Source organism: Seriola dumerili, unplaced genomic scaffold, assembly GCF_002260705.1.
Source record: "Seriola dumerili isolate Sdu_G_001 unplaced genomic scaffold, Sdu_1.0 BDQW01005691.1, whole genome shotgun sequence".
Lineage (NCBI taxonomy): Eukaryota > Metazoa > Chordata > Actinopteri > Carangiformes > Carangidae > Seriola > Seriola dumerili.
This window is the reverse complement of record NW_019179946.1, coordinates 192,961-212,255: the sequence shown is the minus strand read 5'-3', so window position 1 is coordinate 212,255 and position 19,295 is coordinate 192,961. Positions and strand designations below refer to the sequence as shown.

The 19,295-nt window shown below is 39.8% G+C and overlaps 1 protein-coding gene across 2 annotated transcripts in view; it reads right to left on the bottom strand.

The window, feature by feature from the left end:
* Nucleotides 1-2,785: 2,785 nt before the first annotated feature.
* The window catches only part of csgalnact1 (chondroitin sulfate N-acetylgalactosaminyltransferase 1), a 30,839-nt gene continuing 14,329 nt past the window's right edge, over nucleotides 2,786-19,295 (bottom strand). For both annotated transcript variants that reach the window (XM_022769821.1, XM_022769822.1), the window contains exons 3-8: nucleotides 18,430-18,646; nucleotides 16,142-16,243; nucleotides 7,225-7,403; nucleotides 7,042-7,136; nucleotides 6,721-6,802; nucleotides 2,786-5,094 (exon numbers count right to left, since the gene is read on the bottom strand). In XM_022769821.1, coding sequence (XP_022625542.1) covers nucleotides 4,799-5,094; nucleotides 6,721-6,802; nucleotides 7,042-7,136; nucleotides 7,225-7,403; nucleotides 16,142-16,243; nucleotides 18,430-18,646 — 971 coding nt within the window. In that variant the 3' untranslated portion in view covers nucleotides 2,786-4,798. The remainder of the gene's footprint in view (nucleotides 5,095-6,720; nucleotides 6,803-7,041; nucleotides 7,137-7,224; nucleotides 7,404-16,141; nucleotides 16,244-18,429; nucleotides 18,647-19,295) is intronic.

The following is a 19,295-nucleotide window of genomic DNA, read 5'->3' as shown; positions in this document are numbered from 1 at the left end:
AAATAAGAAGCTTAGGCTAGTTCGTGACCTCAATGTTTCCCAGGGAGTGATTCGTCGCCTTAATCGTTAAAGATGCTTTCTCTAGCCCATGTAGGTGCAGGGAAAGCAGCGAAACACGCCCTTTTTGTATTTTGATTCATAAATTTGAAACACACGCTTCCCTGGACTACTGTGGGCCACATTTGACAAGTCTTAGCAGTGTGGTTTTTGATCTAAACCTGGTCTGATTTGACATAGTTATGAAAAAAAAACTGTGAAATCACATCTTTTGTGTTTAGATAAATAGAAAAATCGAAACTGTTGTAAACAAAAGTCTAAGTATAGCCTAGTAATTTTTACACCTGGTCTAAATAGGAAACCCCATCTGGTTAAGCTGTGTTTTGTGTAGTGACAAATAGAATAAAGGTGTTACAAATTTGAAAATTTGTGTTTTAAACAGTCTTCAGCTTCTCTGAGGTCACGGGTGGCAGGGGGCTTGCAGAAGAAAAGAAAATTGTTACGTTTGGTTTTCTATCGCACATCACGTAAATGACACAAGGGTATAGGAACTCGTTCACACTGTGTTTGAAGTCACATTAGATCATTCAAATGTAACATTTAAAAGGCCAAGTCTCCAAGACAACCGACTTAAGCATGCTAGCATTTGATTGACTGAAAGGGCGGGGGCTATCTGAAGGTTCACATGATGAGAAAATATCACAGTGGTAACCAATGTCACCACAAAAAGTAAACACCCGAATGTAAACTGACGTTGTCCGGCCATGTTAGCTAGCGTTAACTACCAAGCTAACCTTGGCTCCTGTCTTCTGTAGGCTAGCAGTCAGGTTGCTAGCATGGGTAAGCATTAAATGCTGAAATCATGATTTGATTTCTGTCGAAAAATCCCATAAAAATATCACCATGAATACTGTGGGGGGTTTTTTGTCCCTTACTATACTATGACATTGTTATGCCGTATATTATATTATGACGTTTTTATGCCTTACTATAGGCTACTAAGTTTTCATGTCTTACAATACTGTGACGTGACTGATTGACTGAACTGGCAACAGGTGTGCCTGATTGCAGGTGGAGAGACTCTGGGTCTCAGAGACAATAGACAGCGGGTCTGTGGCAGCCGGGTTTGGGGCACACGTTGCGGCGGTTGGGCACTCTTCGCAGTTGTTTAGAGCTGCCGGCGACGAAGACAGGTCAGATGCCTCCTGTAGATAGTCAGGGCCGGGTTATAGTGACTGCTGTGGACGCCATCGCTCCTCGTCTCGGGCCCCATTAAGCAACGGTGACGCCAGCCAAGCTCCGTCCACACCGTCCAACGAAGCCGTTTCCCCGGGGAGTTGGACAGTGTCTCAAGTTCAGACCCCGGGGGAGAGGGGTCTCACCGACCGGGCGAGTTGAGTAACATATTAACTTGTTGACGTGTTTTAATGTTTTGATAGTGCGGGGTGGGAGCGCAGCGGGGAATTAGTCAGTACCTGTGCAGGATAGGGTTTTTACTTCGAGTGTAGTTTGACAGAGGTGTAGTTAGCAGGGCCTCCAGTAGAGAGTGTCAGCGTGCGTTACGCTTGAAGTGTAGCCTTGTGTTTTACTGTTTGCAGTGGATAAGTTGAACTGTCTTAGTGGAGTCCTTTTGGTGTCTCAGCAGAGTATTTTTATGAACTGTGCATTTGTGTACCTACGGAAATAAAGATGTACTATGATGTTTTTGATATTTTTTGTTACTGTACTTTTTTTTTTTTTTTTTTTTTTTTTTTTTTTTACACCTTACTATAACATGACGGTTTTATGCCTTACTGTACTATGACTTTTTTTTTTTTTTAAACTTTTATTCCTTACTATCACGTTTTTTATGACTTCTTTATTCCTTACTATACTATGACGTTTTTTTGCTTTACGTCAAAAAATGTATTAGTATAGTAAGGCATTTTTTGCTGCTGTTGCTGTACCACATGACCAGTTGTTTCACCTCCTCTCTGTAGTGTGCTTCGTTGTCATTTGTGACGAGACCCACCACTGTCATGTCGTCCGTGAATTTAAGGATTTTTTTCAGATCAGGAAACTCCACAAAACTGCAGATCTGAGATCTACTCTGTTAAACTCTGGACTCTCACTACTCTCTCATGGAAATTTAGTCAATAATAAATTGGGCTAAATCAAAATATAGTGAGACAAATTACGCACAACCTCATTTGTCAGATGATAATATGATAACGTTTGTGTATACACCCTCTCTCTTTCATTTATTGCCTTAGTCAAGCTATTCGAATTTTTGTATGAATGCAAGTATGTTCATATATTTGTATCTGATGGTTTAAGATACCATGGCATTGCAGCTCAGCAGGAAGAATCACACCTGACACTGTAATTAGCTCACTGACCCCATCTAGTGCCCTGGAGGTTAAACTACAACTAATAAAATACTAAAATGATTTTGGAAATTGTGATGAATACTAATAAATGATAGCTCTATATACTAATGTACTAATAAATGATAGAGTATATAGTATATTGATCATGATCAGAGCCTTAAATCTTGGTTGCAAGATTGTTCATTATTATTAATTTCATGTTTTAGTTATTTGCTTAATATTGAACACTTTGGCTCTCCATAATTTTCTTACTCAATGTGTCCCTGGGTGAAAAATAAAGGTAAATGTGAGGTAACTACATTATATTTATGTATTATTAATAATGGGGTAGCCAAGAAACAAAAGTAATACATTTAATCATCTCTAATATCACTAATATTCACCTTATGGTCATTAAAATATAAAGGCCTACAATGCACAAATGTTTTATTCAACTTATTTACATGACATGAAAAGATAACTTGAAACATGAAAGTTATTTGATGTATTATTACAAGGAATGTTTCAATGAATAAAACAAACATAATTCAAAAAGTGCCTATTTTCACATCTTTGGTCAACCAACAAAAATACGGACTGTTTTGATTGCCTCTAAGGACTGAAGAAGTGCTGGAGAAAGATTTATGGGTGACTATATTAAAACCAATATAAAGTAACAATTGAGACAGTTGATAAAGATGGTTTTACATCTCTAAGCCCACATCAGTTTCTCTCTAGTTTCTGTGACTGCTCATTTAATATCACATTTTCTCTTCATTATTGCACTCTGGACTTTATTTATGACACAAGTGTCACATTTGATTGACAAACAAAAATATAAAGATCAAAAAGGCTTATTCTGACTTGTTAAGTCATCGTCAGTCAATAATTTATCCTTTATCTATCCATTATGTGTCCACATATTAATTATGTGACAAAAAAACACACATTTTCTTATCTTTTGAATTAAACATTTAAAAAAATAATCCTATGTTTAGTTATTTTGTGGGCATACATACATATGTCTTAAACTAAGAAGGCTTTTGAGAAAAGAGTCATTTTGCTGACAAATACATAGATAAAGCAATTCATGGCATATTTTTCTTAACACTAATTCACAATTCATTAAAGAGGTGAATGACCCACAAACACACAAAAATACTGCATTTGAAATGAGAGAACAGAAAAAAACGTATAAATGGTGGCATTTACAAAATAATACCAAACATAAATAAAAAAATTACAATTATTAATCAATAATTTATAAAATGTTTTACAAGGCCTTTACAGGCTCTGAAAAAGTCCTTCATTGTTTTTTCACCTACATGTTTAACTTTCAGTCCACTAGGTGGCTCTGTTTCCCTACATATAAAAACCTGTAGGTTGGTTCAATTGTCATTGGCCATCACGAGGAGACAGTGTTCAGGTTTTATCCACACAAGGCACATGGTACAACTCAACATTACACTTTATGTTTTCTTTCTGAAAGGCCTTGCTGCAGTCACAGAGGAATACAGAAATGGACACTATATTACAGATGGATGTATCCAACAGATTGAAAGTCGATTGCAGTTGTTCAGATAAATGCCTCAAGCTGTTCAGTCAGTTTCATTTAACTGTAACTTTATGTTGTCCTTTCCACAGCTACATTAGAGCAACAACATGCTCTGAATCTGTGAAACATTGATTAAAAAGTCTTCACATTTTTCATTAAGGTCATAGACATTTTAGGAAATATGCTTATTTGCTTTCTGTCTGAGATGAAGATTCGTACCTCTCTCACATCTGTATGCAAAATATGAAATTACAGCTTAGCTTGGTTTAATTTAAGTGGTATAATTTACTCAAGTATTGTACTTAAATATAAATTTAAAGCACTTGGACTTTATACTTCTACTTCACAACATTTCAAAGGCAAATACTGTACTTTTTACTCCACTACAAATATTTCACAGCTTTAATTACTAGTTGTTTAACAGATTAAGGTTTTTGCATAGAATGTTATTCTATGCAAGAATAAAATGTTTTTTTAGATTAAACTACAGTACACAGCAATGTACACAAGTAGAGCTGAAATGATTAGTGATTGATCCATAAAGAAAATTAAATTCTGAAGGGAAACTTTTTTCTAGTCTTTTATGAAATAGTTAAATTGGTGCCATCTCAACCACCGTAGGCCACTGTAAAACCCTATCACGTAACATAGCCAGGCTAGCTGTTTCCCCCTGTTTCCAGTCTTTATGCTATGCTAAGCTAATCACCTCTTGGCTCTAGCTCCATATTTTGCATACAGAGATGAGAGTGGTCTCATCTAACCCTCAGCAAGAAAGCAAATAAGCGTAATCTTTAACAATTCCTTTAAAATCAGATCAGTTGAATTAATCTCTTCTTCTTCTCAGTCTTAACTGATTGCAGTCAATGCAAGTGATTATAATTCAACCAACAATGAGCCTTCATGTCTTCTTGGGATTTGAATTTTGCCTTTGTTTCTGTTTGCGAAGGTGAGCCTCGATCTCGTGCCTGAAGAACAGCATCCCCAGCTGGCCGTGCGAGGCCTCATTCATGGCCTTGGACTGCATGCACATGCGGTACTGGTCCGGAGGGAGCTCATCAGCGCAGTGCTTCTCATGCCACAGGTGGAACAAGCCTCGTGACGGTGCTCGCACCACCAGGAGGTTGCTATGAAGGTACTTTCTGTAGAGGTGGACATCTTCACCACCCCAGCCTTTGATGTCAATGTCAAAACCCCCTATAAGAACAGAATATAATGTAAAAACCTTTTATTATATCATCATTCAAACCTCTTGATATGCATACACTTTTCTCAGCAATGTTTGTTTTCATAGCTGTGTTCCCTACCTCTTAAAGGAATGCTGATTATGAATCCTGATTAAAGTGTACAGTATGTGTGATCATAATCAGTTTCCTCTCCACACTGCCTGGTTTGTTGTTGCATTAGGGGCAAGTGAGGAAATTCTGGACTGATGGCATCTACAGCAAAACATTTCTTGACCAGGCATGTTTAAACATGCATCTTTACACATCTAAACAACTCATGTCTGCTTTTGCTCACACTTTGTGTTGCTCTGCATTTTTATTTTCTTTCTGTCTCCTTTTTCCAGGGCTAAACAGAGCAAATATGGGAATTTGGTTGTTCATGGTTAGATGAGAATATTGATACCACCCTGATGTCGTTACAATAAATACAAAGCTAAAGTCAGAAGCTGGTTAGTTTAGTTGAGCATAAAGACTGGAAAAAGGGGGAAACAGCTGGTTCTGTATTTAAAAAAAAAATCCACCTGGCAGCACACTTGCTTGTGTAATCCATATAAAAACAAGAAATTGTCATTTTATGGGAAGTGAAGAAACAGTCCGCACATTACCCCCTATAAAACCTCAACTTCTCGTTTTTGTACAGATTCAGCACACACAACAAGTCCTCCAAATTAATTTTCTATGCTCTCTGGAATTATGCATAGAAGTGTTGTCTGAGCTACTGGGGTTAAGGTTTGGTTAAGTTTAGGCACAAAAACAACTTGATAAGGATTAGGTAAAGATAACGGTTTTGATCAAAGTTACGGTTAGGTAGCCTTCCTCATCATGGTCATAATAATAACCCACTTAAGGTTAATTGTTGTGTTAATTACTGAACTTTAGAGATTGGTTGATTGTTTTTGTTAACTTTGGTCAGAGTTAGGCTAGCTGCTTCCCCCTGTTTCCAGTCTTTATGCTAAGCTAAGATAAGATAAACTAAGCTGTGTGTGCTCACATATAACTCTCAGCTGGAAAGTGAATAAGAGTATTTTCCCAAAATATCAAACCATTCCTTTAAACCAGACTTCTGGCCAGCCTGTGTTACACCTTTGGCACAGTTAGTCTGTGTGTGTTTGTTTGGATCCAAAACAATGAAACACGTTGTATTTCATTGAAGCCTGTAATTGATTCCCCTTTGGAGGGAAACTAAATTGATGTAAATCTGCCATGAGAGCCAATATTCCTCAGCTAATATACAGATGGAGAGGACATGGGGCTGTGAGATATGCTAATGTATGCTGCTACTGCTCCTCAGAGCTGTTTCATGCAGAGTAATGTAATAAAATCCCATCCAAGTTAAGAAATGTAATGTAATATTGAACCATTTGTGTTCTGATCATGTTCTTCATATCCATTAAGCTATGGCACCATTAACGTAGCAGTGCACGTTTTTGTAGCCATTCGGGAGGCCCATTTTTACCCTGTGTTATGCAACTCCTCTGCACAGATAATCAACCCCCTAGGAGCAACTGTTTATAAATTCCTGCATTGCTAAGATGTTGTGATGAATCTGACTGCAGCGCATGTTGTGGTTTAAATGCTGTTGCTCTCTAACATTTACCTATGTTTATGAAGTCGGATCTGTATTGGCAGGTCATGCCGAAACCGAAATCCCTCCAGAACCCTGTGTCTTTCTTGATCACCTACAGGGAAAAGAAATGCAGGTCTTAGACAGTTTGTGAGCAGAGATTTATCATCTCGATACACACGGGAGGTCCTTTAACGGGGATCCTTCTTTGGATTTGTGCACCTAGCAGCTGGAGAGGGGAACTATTTCCCAACCTCCCAGCTATATAGCATCACACTGAGTATGATATTTTCCACAAGTGGCTTGCAGAGAGTTCGAAAAATGGAAAGGGTAGATTTGATTGGTATGTGTTACCAGCTGTTGCTCCACAGGTGGGATATGTTCAGGGCTTCCATAGATCAGAGTGGGGTTGTACTGGCTGAATAACACCGGGTAGAAAACCTTTTTACCTGAGATGTAGAGAGAGAGAGAGTGCTGTCAGACGACTATAGGATATGATTTCAGTGGAAGGTGTCTGTGTGCAGGTGTGTGTCTCACCGGGCTGTGTGTTGAGTCGGCAGCTGTTGAGGAAGTCGGCGGTGAAGTAGATGTCTACATCGCAGAAGAAAAGCAAAACGTTGCCTCCTTTCCAGGCTCGGGCACCGATGTCCAGACCTCTTCCCCGAGAAAACTCCTCGTCCAGCTGCAGCAGAGTGTAGTTCTTAAAATTAACTTCCCTACAGAGAGAGAGAGAGAGAGACAGAGAGAGAGAGAGTAGCAGAAGTCAGTTTTCTTATAGCAAATATTCAGATTTTTGACAAAAATAAACTTGCTGTGCTGACATGCTTTGGAAACAAAACAGCATATCAACAGCTTAACTGTAATTAATTGAAAGGGAGAGAGAGAGATTGATGTGTTGGTTGAAATGAGACCGAGATTCTAATTTCAAATTCCTTGGAACACAAATTAATACAATAACCTCAAGTGGAAAACTAACACTGAACACATCAGCGCAAAAGCTCAACAATGACATCACCTCCTTAGACAGCTTAAAAAATACCAGATCAAGCACCAACTCACAGTATGGTACGGCAGCACGAACAGTCAAACACAGAAAAAACAACAGCGGATTGTTAACAAGGCGTCTATAATCACAGACAAACCACTCCCCTCAGTTGAATCTCTACATACTCACACAACTGCGAAGCGAGCAAAGAAGATCAACCTCTCACATCCTGCTCATCAGCTCTTCCAGCTCCTTCCGTCAGAGAGGCGTTCCAGGTCACTGTCCACTAAGACTAAACGTTTCACCAACAGCTTTTTTCCCTTAACCATCGGGACTGTAAACTCCTGCCCCTAGCCCCCTCCTCACGTTCCACGAACACGCATTACCATGATTGTCTGCTGTAGGCCATTAATGTACTTGTCTCATGTTGTCTTTTTTATGTATTGCAGAGAATGTGCCAAACAGTTCAGATGTACAAAAGCTCTGCAGCCAAAGAGTCGTCATTATTTCGGTATCAGTTTGGAGCTGGATTAACAACCAAGTAAAAGTGGCAACCTGCTCCAAGGTCTCGGATTCACTCTGCGGTAATTATTTAATTTGTCACTTAATTTGTTTTGGAATATGCACCACTAAAGTAATATACTGCTAACTGAAATGATGAGGGCCTTAAGCTAGCTCCAGAATTTTCACTTGATGAAAAGACTTTTGTTTGACCTTGTTTTGTTGAAGTAGCCAGTGGCAAATTCCAGCTTAAATATGTTCATTATTTCAGTTAATTTTGTGCTGACATGATGCATGCTATTCCTAAACAAATTTGTGCTTAATCAAATTACCACAAACTAATACGGCACGCCAAACATGGGGTCAGTTTTTCAGAACAGCAAGTACTGGTTGGTTTCTATGACTCTAAGCAAAAATATAATGAAGCTGCCATGTGCACTGTGCCCAGTGGATATGTAAATGCAACAGAGTGAAGGTCAGTAGGGGCCCACAGTACAATTTTGCCCCGGGCTTCTGTAGTGGCTTAATTTGCCCCTGGTAATCCTCTGTTTTCCGCCTTTAGTATTTTCCACCCAAAGATTAAGACATAATGACCTCACAAATCCTCTCTCTGAAATTCACATCAGCACAAACTTTCGTGGTCTGACTTCATTTCACTCCCCCGACATGTTCATGAGCCAGCTCCTGCTGCTCTCACTCTGATCCTGGTCGTGATATGATCATGGTCCAACTCCAACCAAAAATTAATTGCATGGCATAACAAAGCCTCCTCCATCACTGGCCTCAGGTTTTTCAAGGATGTGGTGAGAGTAAAGAGAAACAGCTGGATCCAGATGTGTACAGCTGTGGCCTTTTCCTAAACCATAACAATTCACACCAATAGTGACTAATCCTTTACTCATGCATGCTCATACAGACACACACACACAGACACGCACACACAGTTGTATCAACTTCAGATAGAAGATACTGAGGAAAAACTGGTTCACACATCTGAATGCGAGGCAGAACAAACAGGATCAAACCTCCTTCATTCATGTGATGCTGTGTGACATAACACATGGGAAACAGTAGACAGAGGGAGTGAGTAGACAGAGGCAGACATACAAAGCTTTGTTGGAGGAAACCAGGATGACCAGAGGAAACATGGTCAGTTTGTTTTTGCCTGAGGCAGCTTGAATCATGCTCCCCACATTTCCATCTCACTGCTGTGTGTTTGTGTCTATGTATCAGCATATTTATTCACGTCTATTACTGTGTAAAAAGCCTTTGTCTTGCTGCCATCCTTTCAGCCTCTCCCATAAATAAGACATAATAAAACCTCTTCAACCTGAGTGGCCCTTAATCCAAGAGAAACAGAAACATGATGCCAGTTATGAGCATCTTGTTTGCCTGTCTGATTAACCTCCAGATGGCCAGCAAAAGCAATGTCTTCACATCCCAAAAATGTCACAAATATTGTGTTCACATTTTTGGAAATAAGCTAAGTATCAAGATATGCTCCCACATCTGTCTGTGTGTGTTTATGTACTGTCAGTCAGTCGTTATGTCAGCAGACAGAGTCCAGTCTCCTCGCGTCTACAGTTTGTGAATCCAAACAGACCAGATCTGTTTCACAATCTACACAGAGTCCCAGGAGAGGTAGACCCACCCACTGGCACTAAACTGTCCACAGATGGCAGAGACAGAGCACAATAGCTCTGATTGTCTCAAACAACGTTAATGCAACACCAGCTACATTCACATGTTGATTCAGTCTCAACTTTAATGGAGCAAGAGGCTCATTTGTCAGAAATGAAGCCAAAACTGCACATTTTCAAGAGAAGTGTCTCTGATTGAATTTAGCAAAACAGAATTTCATGTTGATTTGAAATTAGATTTTAGGTTGATTTGTTCAAGCATATGATCATTTGCTTTATGTCTGTTAGATGTTAGATGAGAAGATTGATGCCACTCTCTGTGTCTGTACTCTAAATATGAAGCTATGGCCAGCGGCTAGTTAGCTTAGCTTAGTTTAGCATAGCATAGAGACTGAAAACAGGGGTAAACAGCTAGCCTTGTTCTTTCCAGAGATAAACCAGCTGTTAGCTGTAGCTTCATATTTAGTGTAAAGACCTCTCTTTAAGAAAGCGAATGAGTGTATTTCCCAGAACATCAAACTGTTCAAACATGCATATTCAGAATTCAATTACACAGACAACTTAAGTTATCCAAAGCACATCTATATAGTCAGTATCTCCTTTTGACATTTACGAATTATATTGTACCTATTTACATTTTAAATGTAGTACATGTTCACGTAGTTATAAATAATTCATTAATCGTTTATTTTGTGATTACTAATATTATTCAGTTGAAAATGTAATTATCTCCATTTGAAGAGAGTCAGAGTTGCTATATTGTTCATTCTGCTAAGTGCATGGTTTGTGTGTTGGCCTGATCTTATTGACTGTTTAAATAATCCTCACAGACAGACAGGCACTACTGTTGTGTGCCAAGTGGAAAAGTCTACTTAAAAACTGCTATATCCTTGTTTTCTAAATGACTTTTTATATCCTGCTCTTTTTCTTCCCCCTCTCCCACAGGCATCAGCACCCCTTCTTATGGCCTAAAATAGTCAATTTGTTTACTGTAGGCGTGATGGCTGGTATCTAGTAGCGGCTAAATTATTGAAATTGTGTCAGAGTGAGAAGCCTGTAAAGAGCTGTCGTGTTGTGTCTCAGCAGAAGGCATGATCCTGTTAGTTCTGCTCAGGACAGGGAGGGGAGACCAGATTCTCTTTTTCTTCCTCTGTGAAACTGTGCCTCTGTATAACCATTTTATGTATTTGCTTGTGTGTGGTTATAGCTAGAGGCCTGACTGCAGACATGGTGCTTACTGAATGTGAAAAGTCTCGACTGTAAGCCCCTATATGCGGCCAAAACCAGGCTTCTTTTCAGTCTCGGCAAATTAAAGATACCAGAGAAGCATGCTTGCTCTTTAGCCATGCTAGTGACACTGCTCTATGGGTGGCAAAGTCAGTCGGTTCACCACTTTGGTCCAGACTGAAATATCTCAACTATTACCATGAAATTTTGTACATTCATGTTCTCTAGAGGATAAATCCTAATGACATCAATGATCCTCCGACCTTTGCTCTAGCACCACCAGCAGGTCAGTGTTTCACAACATCCACTAAATGGATTGGCAGAAGATTTTGTAGTGGTAGTCATGTTCCCCCAGAGGATGAATCCTAAAGACTGTGGTGATCCAGTGACTTTTCCTCTGGTACCGTCTTCTAGTCCAATACTTAGGTTTATGACCCAGTGTCTGCTAAACGAATGACTTTCCAAATTAGCTAATTAGCTAATGATATCATGCTAACACACTTAACAAAAGCGGTGAACATAGTCAACACTGCCAACAGTATCAGCATGTTAGCGGTACCATTGTGAGTACGTTTAATGCTGATGTTAGCGTTTAGCTTAAAGCACTGCTGTGCCTAATTGCATCCTCACAGAGCTGCTTGCAGTCTTGTTGCTTCATATACATTTCAACTAAAGAAGCTTTCCTCGTCACCTCTCCGTGCTCGCTGACATTCTCAGTGGCTTTCTTCTACCTATAAGCCTTTTCTATGCTTCTAAGTCATTTTCTCAGTGTATGTCTGTCACCTTCCTGTTGTTTACAGAGCAGGGAGGCTGGTGTATCCTCTCTGGTCTATTGTGCGAAGAAAAGAAAACCCTCATGCTTTACGGTGAGCTGGAGAATCAGCAGCCTGTGCATGTAATGGAGAGGTAAGTGCAAGCTATAAAAATATAGGCTTGTGATCACTCGGAGGCTGAGCCCTTAGGCATAACAGCTATGCCAGTTGTTAACATAAAGTTAATTTGCAGAATGGGTCCGTACTGGCGATCTGTAAAGACACATGCTCTCTATGATATGAATATTTCGACAGCTCTCTAACTCCTCTCTGAATTGTTTATCGTTTCATCTACTCATAATCTTCTCTCAGTCACCTTCTGCTCAGCATTATCCTCTTGCTTCCTCTGAGCTGTCAGAGGCTCTTCAGAGAGTTGTTGACCCATCTGTGAACTGAATGAAATGCCACAACAGCATCAAAGGCTCGTCGGAGAGGCTGTCGCAAGTTGGTACGAGAGGAAGATGAGAGAAAGGTTGCAGTCGCAGGCAAGACGAGTGATCTCATCTTCCGTTTCTTTGTCTGCCCAAATTTCTGGCCCCTTCTTTCATCTGCACGTCCAGTTTCCTTTTGAGATGGTTGCTGACGCTCTTCTTCCATCCTCAGAAAGTCTGTCTATTTTTCCAACTTTGCTTTGCTCTCCTATCTTATCTTTACACGCCTCCTCATAGCTTCCTTTCTCACAGTTTCTCCCCTCAGTCATCGTCCCTCCTCTGTTACAGCACAGTAATTATTCATAACCTATCAATGAGTATCTCTTTAAAACAGATCACTCATTCTTTTCCCTCCTTTTCAAACTATCCCGCTCCCTCTTTTTTTCAATCTCTATCTCCTCCGCTTTGTCTCACATTGTTGGGAATCTTTATTGGGAATCTTTATTCTTGAATATGTAAACCTCAGAAACGTACATGCCCCCCGATGATTTCAGCCCAAGTTCAGGCTTTGAAGTACGGATATGTAAGCAATATACTTGAAAGTTCGGCAGCTGATCCTATCTATTTTAAACGATATCCCTGGTGTCTGCCAGACTGCTTGAACACTGAGGCTCTGATGCAGCCCTCTAGCTCTTTCTGGAGCAATGCCTTCTACCGCCTGTTTTCTACTTGTTTTGGCTTTTGTTATTGTAGATTGAAACAACAAACTGCAATAAAAACCAACCCTTTTTTTTAACCTTTTTTAAACCCAGTAGAGGTTGATAGGGGTTAGAAAGCTTGGTGTAGATCCAGGACAATTTACGGTAGATCTTTTTAGACTCGTGGGAAATTTGCCTCAAGTAGTTTATATTGGCTGTTGATACTCACGCAAATGCTTTTTTGGAAGAATTTGAGCAGGGACACTGTGCTACTAAAACGCCTGGAGTGTGACTGCATGTGATTTCACAGGGGAAAAAAAAGGACAAATAGCTAGAGGTGATTTGGGAGCAGATTCAGACGAAACCAGTTTCTGGAGGTGAATTTAATTTGTAGGAAGGGCAGTGTAGAATCAGATCAGCCACTAATGATGCCATCACTGCTGGGAACAGATATTGACTTGTTTGTGAGTGAAGATGTGTGTGTGTGTGTGTGTGTGTGTGTGTGTGTGTGTGTGTGTGTGTGTGTGTGTGTGTGTGTGTGTGTGTGTGTGTGTGTGTGTGTGTGTGTGTGTGTGTGTGTGTGTGTGTGTGTGCGTGCGCGCGCGCGCGCGCGCGCGCGCACGCTTTGTGTGAACTAACTATTCAGTTAGAGTTAGCAGCTGGCTTTTAGGGTTAAGCTTTTGAACAACATTTTTGCCTTGGTATCACTGCAGCTGTGTTTTGGTATGTACCGGACTCAATCTTCACACAACCTTGACAAGTCTTGTGATTTTATCTATGCAAAGCATTTTAGGATTCCCATGTCATTGCAACAATGGAATAAAGATTATTTTAGCTTAAAAACTGAATAAAATAAGCATTTGTTGTTGAGGATTTTAGTCAATTAGATGAGCAGATTAGTCGATTAAAAACTATTGTGATAAATGATTAATTATTCAAGTCATCAAGGATAATTACCCAGAACTGGTTTAATACAACTTATCAAATGTAAAGATTTGCTTGTGCTTGATTTATTACCCATGTTAGTCACGTGGCTCAAGAGATGGCAGCGTTGATTGGTTAGTCCAGGACAATGGTCCAAAAAACCACTGGATCGATACTTATGAAATTCTCTATGGACATGGACATTCTTGGTCCCTACAGGATGAATCCCCCTGACTTTGGAGTTCCCCTGACTTCTCTCCTTTAACACCACCATGAGGTTGACATGTTTGTTTTATTGTGACATGTCTCAACAGTTGGCAGATGGCTTGGCTTGCTATGAAATTTGGTACAGATTTCAGATCCATGTTCCCCAGAGGATAAAACCCCATGACTTTGACTCTTTTCCTCTAGCACCACCATGAGGTTCACAATTGTGGTTTTAGATGAGTTGTTTTGAGAATAATTACGATGCAATTTAGTACAAACTGTAATGGCATCCTAAGCATCAACTGTAATAACTTGTTGATCACTTGAATTTTCCTTTAGCACCATCATCAGGCCAAAATTATAATTTGTTCATCAACCCTTAGCTGTACTTACTTCTACTACTTACTGCTAATTAGCTAATATTAGAATGCTAACACACTAAACTAAGATGGTGAACATGGCAAACATTATACCTGCTAAACATCAGCATGCTATCGTTTGTCACTGTGAGCATGTTAGCATGCTGACGTTAACATTTAGCTCAGTACAGCCTCACACAGCCGCTAGCATGGCTGTTGACATTCTGGTATATTTCCATGTATTATCATATATATTAAATACCTCAAAGGTGTTTTTAATGTAAAATGAATGTTTTCACTGTTAATTTGACAAATTTATTTTAAGACATTGCTCTCGGCTCCAGTAACTTGTGAAGTACTACTTTCATTAATCCTGGCAACTTATTGATTAAGCAATTAAGTTATTCATAGATAAATCAATAGATGACTCTTTAAAAGGTAATCATACTTTCACTTTCAGCCTAATTGCACATGCACACATGCCATGCACCTTCCACTGTGAGCATATACTGTATGCAGTTTGCGATTGTATCTGTGCGGATACTGTATATGTAATGTATGTGTGTGTCTGCCTGGGGGTCTCAGATAATGGAACCACAGGTAGTTATCTTCCAATGATGACTCCCATTCATTTCAACCACAGTCGGAAAGCCAGATAAAAGAAAATCGGGGTACAGAGTTGATTACAGGAACTGATTCAGACTCAGATAAGCTGCTACATAACTGATGAATGCATTGTTAGACTGAGAGAACAATATAAAAAGCCTAAAAGGGTTCAAGGCAGAGCTGCAGCTCAGGAAGAGAAATTACAGGTCAGTGTGCTTTATTCAGCACCCGTCTTTCCCTGACTGTACCTTCAACTACTTCTGCTCCAAATTTTTTCAATTCAGTGTGTTTCTCTTACAACCGTCTCACTCCTTGAAGAGTTCGCCCACAGTAAAATCAATATCAATACTACAATATTACCGGTTTGTTGGATGTTTGTGTTCTTCTTGCTACATTCACAGGTTTTGATTTTACCTTCTTTATCCTTCATGTGACGCTTCACTTCAGGAGTATTTAATGCTGCCTCTTTGTTTTTTTCATCTCCACAGTTTCCCCTTAGCGACAGCAACAGGAGGAGACACAGAGAGACAAAGAGACGCTGTGTGATACTGGAGATAGTCCGACTGATTCAAGGCCACACAAAAAACCTTCGGGGCTGGGAAATCGACAAGCATCACCATAGCAACCCCCTCAGGGAATCTGTGGCTCAATCCACAGTGGATCTGACTCCTGATCAGCCACACACAGCGATCGTCTCCAGAGGTGTGGGTGTCGAGGTCCCTGTGAGGGGGCAACATGAATCAGGGACGATCACAGGCCTGTTGTAATTTATCTGTGTTGGCTGGTATAGCTCTCAGCTCCTCAGCATGGGTGGCACACTGCTCCATTATTCATCAGGCAGATGACTGGCTATGGCAGGACGCCGATCCAGGAGGTGTGTGTGTGTGTGTTTTGTGTGTGTGTGTGTGTGTGTGTGTGTCGTGAGAGAGCAGGACAGATTACAAAACACGAAGAAGAGAAGGGGTTTCTGGTGCATGTGTGGAAATAGCTAAAATGTTTTCACAGCACTCTTGACAGCGAGTGCGTGACTGTGTCAGTCTTCATTTCATTACGTAAATTGCATTTCATATTCTGCGTTTGGCCTCTAATTCAAAGATCTGATCTTGGCTGTGGTTCCAACCCACCTGGATGTGTTCTCGAGAGTGCTGCGGACTTCGCTCATCTGCTCTTTCCCAAAATACACCACCGTCAGATGGACCCGGCCGTCCTGACGCACACACACTTCCCTGTGCATATACACAAACACACACAGGAAGGGACATTATGGATGAAAGCATTCTCAAACTAAAGAGAGGTGATTACATTCATGAGGAAAAATGTCAAGCATTTGCTGGATTCAGCTTCTTAATTGTAAAGAGTTTTATATCATCATACATGTTGGATGAAACATACAATTAAAACGATAACGCCCCTGGAGTCTTGGAGATTGTGATGTGTTTTTTTCATTATTTCCTGACATTTATAGACTAAAGGATTACTTAATAAATAAAAAAAAACAAAAAAAACATGCAATCCTGACTCTCCTTATTCTGACACTATGCTAAAGCAGAAAGAGGGAAAGATTGTGTGTGAGTAAAAGAGAGACCAGGTGGGAGATGCCTGCGAGCAGTTTGATGGAAACGTGTCAAATATATCACACACATGCTGAAGATAATTCACCCTCCTCTCCCACAAGACGCACAAACATTTGTCTGAATTTTTCCCCGGAGCACATCAGGGAAAATGTCTCATAAAAGTCAACTAGATGAACACAAGATGCTTAAAAATGACTGAATACATGCAGAGGGTACTGAGAAGTCATGAATATACCAATTCTGACTGTCATTATAGATGCTGTGTAAAAGACTCTATAAAAGACAGTATTATTTGAGGTAAGTAGGACCACAGAATAGGAAAAAAAATCTGTTATAATTATTTTATCATGTATTAAGAGCGAGGTTTTCTTTTAAACTCCACAGAGCCTGTCTGCAAATGTTTGCTGTTTGTGTGAATTCACATTTTATCTCTTTATATTGCGCTGGGGAAACATACCACAGTGAATCAGAAATGCTGTTATTTTTGGGTCTAAATGTGTATAAAGAACATTTAATAAATATGCAGTTTCTTACTGTTATCACCCCCTAAACTAACAGACAAACACACACACACACATCCTTGTTTTACTATATTTGTGGGGACCCATCATCGACATTATACACTTCCAAGCCCCTTACCCTAACCTTAACAATCACAGCTGAATGCCTAATCCATACCTAATTCTAACCCTTAATCACCACGTCTGAACTCTCAAACAGCCATTTAAGCTTGTGGGGTTCAGCATTTTGATCCCCACAGAGCTGTTGGACCCCACAAGTATAGTGGGTTCCAAGTTTTCGGACCCCATGAATATAATAAAACAAGCCCCCCCACTCTCTCTCTCTCTCTCTCTCTCTCTCTCTCTCTCTCTCTCTCACACACACACACACACACACACACACACACACACACACCTTTAATATGGATGAGGATAAAGTGTTTGCTCAGCGACTCGCTGACTCTTTCAAGTAAGTACACTTCTTGCTATGCTTTATATCAACTTCTGCTGGTCTGCCCAGGGGGGCATTTTAATGGGCTTCAACACTGCTACTAAGCAGGATTTACCATGTAAAAAGAGCTGTGATAAGCAGCAGCGGCAGCACAATAAATCACAGACATTAAGGAGGATGTTTCCTTAGCTGATGGTGACGGACTGTGGAGCTGAAACAAGCACATTTTGCTGTTAGCTGATGAGTTTTGAGAGCTTGTCAAAATATGAATGTGATTTCTTTTTTTTAAAATGACAGTAGTTATTCGTTTTAATTTCACCTTGCTGGGATCCGTTGACAAAAAAATCAACCCTTCATAGTTTAGTTTCATCACATAAACATGGAGGTCTGGAGCTGTTTGTGATGCATTGAAATGTATGAAATTACATTTCCTGTGGTCATGTAGTGACTGATATAAACTGAGCTCCGAACTGTACGGCTGTTTTTATTCATATTCCTGTCTGAATCACTTAAATCTCTCTCAGATTGTTTACATTCTGATTATGCATACCAGCACCAAAATAAATTCACTGATGATTTTGAAATGTAAATCACATGTACCTTCAGAAGAGAAAAAATAGCCTCTCTCATGTTAATTTTCTTTCCTCTAATCTCCCCACTTCATGTCCCTGTCTCCCTGATCCCCAATTAAAATGTAAGACTGGAACCAAAACTGGGTTTGAATAACCGAGTATCACATTTTCCCACATTAGTTATGTGTGATACAGAGAACCGCCTTGAATAATTTATTGTGGTGCTTCTGTCTCTGTCACAAACAATGTGACAGAGACCAAAGCGCAGTAAATAAATCAAGAATTCAAGAAAAAGGTTCAATCTTTGAGTCTCACCTGAAGTTCTGCATAAACTGCTTGAACTTGTCTGTGCGCCTGGACAGTGGGACGATGATGTTGATCGGGACGTTGGCTGTGTCCACCCTCTCGTTTTTCACCTTCATCAGCGGTCCAAAGGGACGGAAGAGGACCAGGCGTCTGAATTCATTACTCGACTCCCCTCTGAAGGTCAGCTCGTACAGCGTCCCTTTGTCCTTCTCTGTGCGAGTGATACCTGATGGGTGAGACGCAGAGACACAAACTCATGACCAGTCAAACTTAAAAATACAGTGACAGTAATCCTGCATGTTTTTTTTTGTGATAATCAGCACTGTACTGATGTAAACCAATATTATAAAGTAAATAAACCTGTTTAAAGGAACATTTCGGGAAATGTGCTGGTTCAAGATTGATAGCAATTTCATATCTGTCTGTTAAACATGAAGCTACAGCTAGGAGATGTTTTTTTTTTAGCTTAGCATAAAGACTGCAAGCAGAAATAGCTAGCACTAACACAACTAATGTCCATGTTACACTAGTGGATCTGTGACGCTGTGCTTAGATAGTTAGATACTTTATTTATCCCCTAGGGGAAATTCATGTGACACACTGATATGAAGTAAGTATAATATTTACATGTTTAACATGTATTCTTAGTTTAGCATGTTAACATGCTAACACTAAACCCCAAGTACAGCTGATGCTGGTAGGAATATTGTTAATTTTGAGGGAATTTGTTCATAAACCAACGTTTAAAAAATGGTTAAAAAATCACCAGTCATCCTGAGAGTAGCATGAATATCTACATGAAGTTGTAGTTTTGACTTTTTTTTGTTTTGTAGTTTGCAAGTTGTGTAAAAGTGGCCTCTGCTTCCACTTTTTAT